Source organism: Lagopus muta, chromosome 1 (assembly GCF_023343835.1).
Source record: "Lagopus muta isolate bLagMut1 chromosome 1, bLagMut1 primary, whole genome shotgun sequence".
Lineage (NCBI taxonomy): Eukaryota > Metazoa > Chordata > Aves > Galliformes > Phasianidae > Lagopus > Lagopus muta.
The window spans coordinates 1,106,569-1,117,119 of NC_064433.1; the positions used below are offsets into that span (position 1 = coordinate 1,106,569).

Consider the following 10,551-nt stretch of genomic DNA (forward strand, 5'->3'; position numbering starts at 1 on the left):
ATGGGGCAGGTGGCACGGAGGTGACAGCAGGGCATGTGACAGTGATGTTAAGGGATGTCGAATGTACCTCCACGCCCCAGGGCGGACATCCTGCATTCCTGACCCTGACATCATCCCAAATTTACCCCAACTCTACCTCCTCTTGAGTAAATGCAGATGAGGAACCTCAACACGTTGCTGCAAAGAAGGAACCTCGCCCCAAAGTTTGGGGTTTGAGTCTGTTTTCCTTGATCCTTGCCCCCAAAGGGCATCTCCATCCCAGAGCCCACATCCTGAGTGAGCCACGCAGGGCAGAATTTGGGGTGGAATGGTGGGAAGGGGTTTCCATGTGAGCTGAGACGTGGGGTGACGAGATTCCCCCTTTCCCTTTAATGTTCCCTGGGCAGATGGGAGCACAGAGAAAAAAAAAAAGAGCATTTTTTCTTTATTTCTTCCAATTGATGCACGATTACGGCTGAAGGCAGCCGCTGCCTTCACAGCCAGAAAATAACCCCCAAAAACAAGCAACTCAGAAGCACCCCCTACCCCCAAGAGGGGATAAGAGAGAGCCTTTGCTCTGCAAAACAGCAGTGACATTTCCCTATGCGTTCACCCACACTTTGGCAGCAGCACACCCACAGCAACAGAGCTGCTGGGGGGGATGGCTGCGGGGCCTGAGCCCTCCCCAAAGCCTCTTCCTTATCACCCTTAAAGGATGGAGATGACAGATTGAGGTTTCTTTCCTTGGCTTCTTCTCCCCTTTTCAGTGGGGAGATCAGCACCAAAACCCCAAGCAGGGTTTTGCAGGGTTTTTGGCTGTGTCGCAGCCTCCCTTTGGCTGACTTATCAGCCCAGAGCAGAGGACCAGGGATATTATCTGCTTTCGACAGGTTGGAAACACACCCTGATGCTTCAATAGAATCCACTTTGGGCAGCTGCCTGCCCTGCCCCAGGAGAAAGGGCTGTAACAACTGTAAGAAATAAAAGTGAAATGTTTATTCCCACCTGGCATCACTTTTTTCCTATGCTGCTGGTGGAGGGTCACAGCCAGACAGATGTCACCCTCACCAGGTGACCACGTCTCACCCCGCGCATCCCCCAGCTCCAAACAAGGGCTGTTGAAAACCTGGTGGGAGAGAAAAGGGGGGGAGGATCCAAAACCTCCAGCAGCAATTTGTGAAAAGAAAGGGCCTCCAGGAAGGCAACTGGGGATTGGGGGGGGTCCTAGAAGGCGCTGGGGGCTGTGTTTGGCACTGGGGTGGCCCACGGCTTTTGCAGCACACAGCTGTGAAGCAGAACCATGCTGGATCGACACGATGCCCCACTCTGCCTGCAAGGCTGCAGTTCCTGGAGGCAGCAGCCCGTTCAGGAGGGATTGACGCTCTCCCACTGGCGGAAAATGCGGAACACTTTGCAGGATTTCACCGAGAGGCTCTGCAGGAGAAGGGGAGCAAAGCGACAGAGGTCAAAGCAATGCAAAGAGACCCACAGAGAGCCAATCTAAGGACTCCCCTCCAGCTCCAGGTACCCACCACCAAAGCATGCAAGGAGAAACCGCTGCCCCCAGAAAAAGCCATCTGGAAATATTCTTTTTGGATATCTACAAACCAGTTAGCTTCAGCTTTTCCCTGTTCTGGGTTACTCACGTGCATGAAAATGCTAAGAGATCAGCCCTTATGGGGTCACAACTCATACAAAATGCCTGAGAGAAATGATGAAGGAGGACTGCTCCAGCACTCCCTGCAGCTCAGCCCCAAGCAGAGTGGAGGGAAGAAGGCAGGAGCACTCAGAGCAGATAACAGGGCCCTAGAGAGGGTGCCTGCCACCCATTCAGAGTGGGCTGTAGCTTCAGTTTTGCTCCCCTGGCTCAGCGAAGCCACCACTCCAGCAGCCCAGGGCTGTGGAGGGCAGGATCCAGTGGTCACATCCCAGCTGGGATGCAAAATGAAACTGGATCTCGGGCAGCAGTGAGCTACTCTGAAACACTATTATTTATAGCAGCCTTTGGACAGATCTGTGCTCAGATGAGACCTGGCTGAGAGGCTGTCAGCACAGCCGGAGGGGAAGCAGAGGCTCTGCAGACACACATTTCATCCTATCCACACTCTGCTGGGTCTCATGTACCCCATAGGCATTCAGGTTTGGGAAAGGCTGGAGCAAGCAGTGATTGAATGCTTGGGTTCGGGACTGTAGGCTCACCACAGGCTCTGTCTCAGGCACTCGGTCACACTTTCGGCTGGCAAGGAGTGTGCTCAGGACCACTTGCCAGCCTGGCTCTCCCTTTGCAGGCTCCTTCTCAGGATCCTCTGGGGCTTCTCCTCCCTCCACTGCGTTGACCCAGGGACACCAGTCACGATGCTGTGAGCTGGGGTCAAAGAAACTCCTTGGAGAAGTGTCCTGAGCAGTAGGGGAAAGTGACATTAAAGAAATCATAGCATAGCTTGGGTTGGAAGGGACCTTAAAGATCATCTACTTCCAACTCCACTGCCACAGACAGGGTTGCCAACCACTAGAACACATTGCCCAGAGCCCCACCCAGGCTAGCCTCAGGCACCTCCAATGACAGCATGCTTTAAAACAGACTCCAATAACACAACAAAACCCTCTCCATGCCCAAACCCCAGCCCAGATCCATGTTATGAGGACAACACCACCCCATGGATCAGGGACCTTGCCCAGATCTGCCCTTCAACCCAGCCAGACTCTTACTGTCCATCCCCATGGCACTCACTGAGCTGCTGGAAGAGCAGAGCCGTGGTCTCTTGGTTCTACGGAGGGGACTGGATGGCACCTCCACGTTGTCCCCTTGTCCCATGCTGCGGGTAATGGGGCGGTTCCTCTGCGTGGGGCTGGCAGCCTCCAGTTCACCCCCTCGTTCCATGGGGCTGCTGGGGGGATCTGAAGCCCTTGGGCGAGAGATTGATGGGGAGGGGCTCTTCTCCTAAACAGGAACAAGTAATTAATGAAGATCCAAACCCAAGACGTGCTGGGAAGCCTGACAGAAAGGACCTGTGGTCCTGGTAGACACCAAGATGAACATGAGTTGGCAACGTTGCCTTTGACACAAAGTGCTATGGGCTGCACTGGCTAACGTATTGGCCAGGTGGATGAGGGAGGGGATCCTACCCCTCTGCACTGCACTGGTGAGGTCACAGCTTAAGGATTGGGAGCATTGCTGTGCTCCCAGTACAAGGGAGACCTGGGCATGCTGGAGAAGTGTTAAAAATGATGGAGAGGTTGGAGCATTTCTCCTACAAGGAAGGGCTGAGGAAGCTGGGAGTGTTTAGCCTGGAGAACAGGAGGCTCAGGTGTATCTCTCCATACACTCAAAGAAAAGACTCCAAGAAGATGAAGCCAGGCTTCTTCAGTTGGTGCCCAGAGCAGTTTCAGAGGCACTGGGCATAAATTGGAGCCATGTGAACACCAGGTGGGTGCCAAATCCCTGACATAGGGACTCAGAGGCTGTGGGATCTTCTTAGGAGTCTCCTAATCCATGTGGACATGGGGCTGGGCACAGCTTTGGTGGACCTGCTGAGCAGGGTGGAAACCAAATGGACCAAGGTATCTCCAGCCCCAGTCAGGGTGGGATTCCGTGATTCTTCTGGCCACCATCCTGAAGGGGACAGGGAGATGCCACCCAGCTTCAACAAGGGATCAAAGCTCTCTCGGCTTTCCTGCCAGCAACTGCACCACCACAGACATGACCCCCATGGCTGGAGACACTGAGGTGAGGCCCTTTAGACATCCCAAACTACAGCAGTCTGCATGCTCTAGTAATCACACCAGGACCATGCCATACCTGCTCAGAGCCTGGTGAGATCGTGTCTTGGCTCCGTGTGAGCATCCTGCGTGGAGATGTGGGCACAGGAGGGCCACGCTCTCCAGATGCTGTCAAAGCAGTGCTTGGGCTCCAGGAATCCAGCTCCAGCCCCGCAGATTCCAGCTGGTGGAACCCCCACAGTCCCACCTTCCTCATGCAGCGAGAGCAGGTGATGACTGAGAGCACAGAGCCGGACACAGCGCTACGGGGACAGAGCCAAAGAATGGGAAAAGGTTGGGATGAGGTTGGACTCCTCCCTGGAATCACAGCTTTCAGAGCAGATGCAAGTATTTGACACTTTTTTTTTCTTTGTTTTCTGATGTGCTGAAGTACATTAAAACCCACCTACAGCCCTGATTTAAAAACCAGCTTCTTTTCATTTCGTGTGGTTTGCCACAGATCAGCAGCGCGCTCAGCTATCAGCTGAAAGTGCCCCAAGACATCACTGTCCCATCTTCAGCCCTCCTCCTGTAAGAGCAGAACGCCTCAGGCTCAAATAATGCAGCTGTTCTGCTCACATCACACACTTTGGGAAGCACAAACCTTCAGGTCATGAAACTTCCCTCTTTTCCTGCAGGCCTGACAAGCCATGAGAGCAACCCCAGGTCTGACACCTCAGGGGCTTCAACATCCAAATCACCACTGAACTGAATGGGGTGACTGACAGCTCAGAGATCTCATTTCAGATCCTGACATCTCAGGGAAAGACATCTCCTTTAGATGAGGTAGGAGCTGGGGTTTCTATAAGCCCATCCATTTTAACAGCTGAAGATAATAAAAACTGTGAAATAGGGGACAGCAAACACATCAGGAGAGAAATGTTCACATTCCTCCAGCCCCTAAGATGCATCACGGGCAAAAAGAGCAGACCCTTGGGATCACTCCAGGCATCACCCACGTGCTGACCTGCAGGTCCAGCCGCACAGAGCCAGGACACAGGCAGGAATGTGCACCTGCAGGGTTTCTGAAGCAAACTTCATCGGTGGTTTCTCTCCGTCGGTCCTGTGCTCGAGTTCCTCTTTGATCAGCTGGAGGAGCAGGCTGATCTTCTCCTCTGTAAGGGACTGTGGGGCAGAAAAAGCAAGCAGAGATGGAGGTCAGAAGCAGCATTCAAATTCTTTTGATCGTTTTGGAGTTTGGGGCTGAATTCTGCCTCCTGCTTGGTGCCTCTTTACTCCTTTCTTACTGCAGTGCTGCCCTTGAGACTTCTAATGCTGGCAGCAGGGGAAAACCCATAGAGATGGAAGAGTGTTAGAGGGTTTCAGGTTAGAAAAGCGAGTGAGCGAAAAATAAATGCTTCTCATGCCTTCAGATAAGTCTTTCTCCCCACATCAGGCAAGTTTGTCTGACAAAACACACCATTTCTACCCACAGACCATGCTACATAAATGGAGAGATCCCATTTCCACCCACCCCAAAGGCGAAATGCACGAGCCAATGCGTTCAGCACTTCACTCCTTTGGCTTCCACCATTCAGCAGTGGTGACCACAGAACATCTCTGTGCTTTCTGCTGAATGGATGGAGAGTTTCCTGGTTCCTCTGCAGCTTCTCACTGCTGAGAACCATCTGTTTCCCAGGGAGCGTGCCCAGAGAACCAGACTTGGCTGCAGCAGAGCAAGGCCTGGCCAGGGCACTGCAAGGAGACAATCCCACACTTGTTCCTGGCTGCAGCTACAACTTTAGCTCCTGCCTTTCCTCTCTTTCTCCCTGAAAATGCAAGCTCTCATTTCCAGATTCATGTAGGATTGCATTTATTCATTAGAGAAGTGACTCACAGGCTGCTGCTGTACCTCAGAGCCCCTGAAGGTAACGAATGGGAGTTCTGTGCCAGGAGCCTGCAGGACCCCAGATCACTGTTGCTGGGCAGCCCGCATGCTAACAAAGGTGCAGAGCAGGAGCCCAATGCTTCAGCCCTATTCCCACTGACAGCACTGTGATGGCACAAGTCAGATGTGCCAGCTCTGGGTGAGAGCTTACACAGCAGAAACCCTTCCAAACTCCTTTTAAGGTGCTTCTAGAAAGGCCTGGTGAAAGCCTGGAAACACAGGAAACATCCATGCAGAAAGCCAAGGAGATGACATTAACATATGCACGCACAGGGACGTCTGGCTTTGTCACCAGTGACTTGAATGTCCCCAGTCCCCCCTCAAAAACTCACCATGTTTCTCATGTCCTCTGCTCTGAGGGAGGGCAGCTGCAGCTCCAGCTGGCACAGGTTCTGGAAGCGCTCCAGGAAGTCCTGGAGAAGTGCTCTGGGTTCATCCACCAGCAAAAGAGCAAAGCGATCTGGTGAAAGAAAACCTGGGCTGTGGCACCTGCTTTCCCCCCTCCTTGTTATCCCACAGAAAGAGGAAACGACCAGCAAGGGTCTTCCAATAATAGTCTCCTATGTTTTAAAGGAAAAGCTGAGGGTCTCTTGTTCCTTTGCAATCATCCTTTCCAGTGCAGCACAGCTCTGAATCATGGAACCACTTAGGTTGGAAAAGACCCCAGAGATCATCGTGAAGATGAAGTCTTTCACCCTTTGAGCGTCCCATGTCATTTATCCTCCCCTATCTCCTCTCAGTTATATCCTGAATAGCATTTTAGCTGCCCAGAAGGCACAGGAAGGTAGAGAGGCAGCACCGGGTTCAGCCCTGGCCCAGAATTCAAGATCTGGGGCTCAGTTACCCGCTGAGAGCCTTTCTTATATCCCTGTTTCAACATCCTTGTGATGGGTAAAAGAGGACTGCAATGGCAGTGCCTGCAGTGGCACTATGCATTGGAGAGAATGCACAGGCACAACAAGGAGAAAGAACAACAACAGAAAGGGTGAAAGCAAAGGGATAAACCCAGAGCTGTGGGCACTGTGTGGGCTCTGTAGGACCAACCTGGGCAGGGGCTGTCTGGCCAGAAGCAGAACTTCTCATGAGCGGTGCACAAGGACTTCTTCAGCTCCGCACAGCGCTCCTTATCTGCAAGGCAAAACTCACTTCTACACCTCTGCAGAGCCACCTCCTCAGGGAAGGGCTGGGAAAAGCAAAGCAAGGGAGAGAGGAAGGCAGAAGCCTGTGCTCTTGGCAGCTGAGATCCTCCAGTTCCTGAGGCTGTAACGTGCAGGGCCTGAAGCTCTTAGCTCCCCTCCAAAAAGAACTGGCAGCATCCTGCCCCTCCAGCCTCCCTGCAGGAAATCACATGCCAAAGGGAACAGCTGCTCCAGTGAGTTTGGATCAGCTGCACAACACCAAGCCCGACCACTGCAGTGCAGCCAAAACCCCCTCCTGCTTCTGGGAGCAGTAAGCATGGACCAGAGGAGCCTGCCACGCTGTATGCATGCAGCAGACACAGCTCAAGCTAGCCACCAGCACAGGGACTGCTTGGCTCTTCCCAATTTTCTGTTTGACTGAGCTTCTGCCAGTCCCTGGCTAACTCAGCTGACCCCTCTGCTTGGGCTGCAGGAGCCACATCGTAGCTGGAAATCAAGCTCCCACCTCCCCCAAAAGAATGGGTGCTGCATTTAAGTTATTCACACCAAATTATTATTATTTATTTTAAACGTTTGCTTTTCTTTCCCCTCTCTGATCTTTAGGTTTTCCCAAACCAGCAGCATGGTTACTAACGGAATAATGAGGCCAAGGTTTATTTAACAAAGATAGCCTGGACAAACAGAGGGCATCAGTATTCAGAGGGAGCCCAAAGGAAAAGCATATGAAGCTCCCAGCTACGCATGATCTGCACTGCATTTGTCAGACACTGGGGCTGCACCCTCTACTGTCTTGCAGGTAACAAGAGCTGGGAGAGAAAAAATGGAAAGAAGAGAGGGCACCCAGTGGAAGCAGGTCAAAAAATGCACAGAGGGCAGACCCAAGTGAAGAAAAATAAGGGTTTGAGCAGTGATAAAGCACAGTTGAGCCCTACTTCTGTTCTGAAGCCATGGGGCTGAGAGGGAGGCATTTCTGGAGCTGTTATTGCTTTGTGCCTGTGCAGCAAAGTATCAGAGCTGGCCAACATTCTGTAGCCAGCACAGGTCAGCAGGAAGGGGAGTTTTACTGCTAGGAACCCAAAGTTGCTTAAGCAGGTCAGTAGAGGGATTTATGTATTACATGACAAAAGATGAGCACCTGCACACATGGACTCAGTGCCCTGCGTCAAGATAAAACAGCAGAGGATCACAGCAGCAGACCAAGCAGCCTGCAAACCCTGACAAGGAGAGCAGGGGTTTTAATTAAGCTCTGCCATACGTACATTTGTTGAAGTCAAAGGTGAGCTGCAGGCTGACACAGAGGAAGGCTTGGCAGCTGGAGCACTTCAGCATGTCACATTCCACGTTGGTCCAGCCATACTTGGCACAGACCAAGGGAGAGAGCTCGTGGGGTTTGCCTGCCCACTTCAGAGGGTGCTGGTGTTAAGGATAAAACCCCATGAATGGGTTTTATGACCATGTGAGGCGTTCCTCATAGGGTGATTTGTCCCAAGAAGAAAATCCTCAGAAAAGATGGAGCCTGTGGGGAAACTACAAGGACGCTGACAGCAAAGCAAGGGGAGGGATGGCTGGAAATTCAGCATCAGAAAGGATATAGTGAACGTTTCTACTCTGCTGAAATAAGCTTCTTTGCTTGTTGACTCCAAGGAGAGGGCATCAATTTGCAAAGATCCATTAGCTGATTCCGACCAGTCGGACGTGTCCTTCCTGAAAGGAATAGCGAGTCAGCAAGGGAAACTTCTGTGCTGTCCTGGAAAGATTTCATCAGTGCATCAAAAATGCATGGAGCACTTCTGACCATCTCATCCTTCAGGCTCATCCTTACTGTAATCCCTCATCTAGAAATCGGTGTCTTTGAGGGGAAACACAAGTGCTGATTTTTAGTGATATCCCCCCAAAGCTGCCCAACAACCCAGTGCCCACCAGTACTTTCCAGTGCTCATCCAGAAACCCCAGTACACACCACTGTCTGTTGGTGTCCCAGTGAGCCCCCATGGTGGGACTGCATGCGTTTGGGGTCAGAGAGCTGGTTCCTGGATAACTCAGCTCATTTAGGATCTTGGCAGATCATTTGCTTCCCCTTCCTGCTCTCCCACCATCTCCCACTGCTCATGACTGCCTCCCAGCACCTTCCCAGTGCCTTGCTACATTCCAGAGTTCCCACTCACCTCCTCCCAGTGTCTCCTGTGCTTCCCACAAGACCCAGTGCCCCCTCAGCACCCCCAATGTCTCCTGTTTGTCCCCTCCCAGTGTCCCCCCATAATTCCCAGTCTCTCCCAGCCTGTCTCAGTGCCCTGTTTCTCCAGAACTCCTTCCTGCAACAAGACCCAAAAAGTCCTAATATGTCCTCAGCACCTCCAGTATCTCCTAGCGAGTCCCAGTATCCCCTCAGCACCACCGAGTGCTTCCCAGTTGCCCCCTCCCAGTTCCCCCATTTCCTTGCCAGTAGCCTCTCTATGCTTCCCAGTCCCTCCCAGTGTCTGTTTTCCCAGTAACCAACCCCGCAACAATACCCAACACCTCCCATTATTCTCTTAGTATCCTCAGTTTCTGTCAGTTGCCCCTCTCATTACCCCCCGGTCTCTCTGAATCCCTCCCAATGTCCCACTTCCCCAGCAACCTTTCCCATAACAAACCCCACCCACCCACCCCCCTCAGTGACCCCTCAGCATCCCCAGAAACCCCTCAGAGACATCCTTTGGCCCGGTGCTTTCTAATTATCCCCTCCTAGTGTCCCTGCATGCATCCCAGTCCCTCCCAGAGCCCTGCTTTTCCACAACCTCTTACCATAACTAACCCCAACATCTCCTAATACACCCTCAGCATGCCCAGTGCCTCCTAGTGCTCCCCAGTTCCTCCCCATCACTGCCAGTCCCTCCCAGCACTCCATTTCACCAGTATTTCACCCCACAAAAAGACTCAACACTTCTTAATACCCCTTCAGCATCTCCAGCCTCCCATAATCACCCCCAGTGTTCTCACTTACCAACCCCCCACCACCACCCTATGGTTCCCAGTGCCTCCCAGCCCCCCCCCCAGTGTCCTGTGTCCCCAGAATCCCTTCCCATAACAAACCCCAACACCTCACAGTGCCTCCCTATGCTTCCCATCCCTCCCAGCCCATCTCAGCACCTCGTTTACCCATTACCCTTCCCTACAAGAGGACACAACGCCTCCTAATACCCCTCCAACGTCCCCAGTACCCTGTCAGCACTCCCAGTTGCTCCCCTCTACTGCCCCTTCTATGCTTCCCAGCCTCTCCCACTACCCCTTCCCACAAAACCCAACACCTCCCACTGCCCCCCCAGGTCTCCCAGTGTCCCTTCACAGCTCTCCCTCCAACCCCCAGCCCCCTCCCTCGGTACCGCACCACCCAGCCCCATCCCAGGCCCCACCGCTCTCCCCAAGCCCAGCCGCCGCCGCCCCCCCTCTCCCTCACCCTTCGGGCCCGCTGCCCTCAGAAGCGATGCCTCCATCAATGAGGTCCCGGATTTGCTGCGGGGTGACGGCGGGCGGCCTACCCCGACCCCCCCCGGCCACCTCGGCGCTGGGCGCCGCCATCTTGGTCCCTCAGCGCAGCACTGCCCAGGGGCCGGGTGGGGGCACCGCGGCCGCGCACGTTCGTTCCGCCGGTTTCCGTTCCCCCTTCTGCGCGCTCTCTCCCAGCTCGGCGCTCCACTGGCTCAGCCTGCCCCATACGCGCACCAATCGATCGCTCGGCTCTCTCAGCGCCTCACCACCTCCCAACAAGCCTGCGTCTGATTGGCAGCATCTCGGAAAACCGCTCTC

At 53.5% G+C, this 10,551-nt stretch overlaps 1 protein-coding gene across 1 annotated transcript; it reads right to left on the minus strand.

The window, feature by feature from the left end:
- Positions 1-398: 398 nt before the first annotated feature.
- On the minus strand, positions 399-10,532 carry ZC3HC1 (zinc finger C3HC-type containing 1). Its single transcript, XM_048934586.1, has 10 exons — positions 10,202-10,532; positions 8,358-8,469; positions 8,025-8,175; positions 6,671-6,754; positions 5,959-6,086; positions 4,706-4,863; positions 3,779-4,001; positions 2,711-2,920; positions 2,179-2,376; positions 399-1,413 (listed from the first exon to the last, which is right to left on the minus strand). The coding sequence occupies exons 1-10, from the start codon at positions 10,321-10,323 to the stop codon at positions 1,345-1,347; spliced, it is 1,455 nt and encodes a 484-aa protein (XP_048790543.1). The 5' UTR covers positions 10,324-10,532; the 3' UTR covers positions 399-1,344.
- Between the last annotated feature and the right edge of the window lie 19 nt (positions 10,533-10,551).

What these genes read in the sequence shown, in the direction of transcription:
- ZC3HC1 (XM_048934586.1), bottom strand. Translation starts at nt 10,323, where the DNA reads ATGGCGGCGCCCAGCGCCGAGGTGGCCGGGGGGGGTCGGGGTAGGCCG. An exon ending in CAGAGGACATGAGAAACATG is followed by an intron (nt 4,864 to 5,958) that starts GTGAGTTTTTGA and finishes TCTGCCCCACAG; the next exon opens with TCCCTTACAGAGGAGAAGAT. An exon ending in CTGTGCGGCTGGACCTGCAG is followed by an intron (nt 4,002 to 4,705) that starts GTCAGCACGTGG and finishes CTGTCCCCGTAG; the next exon opens with CGCTGTGTCCGGCTCTGTGC.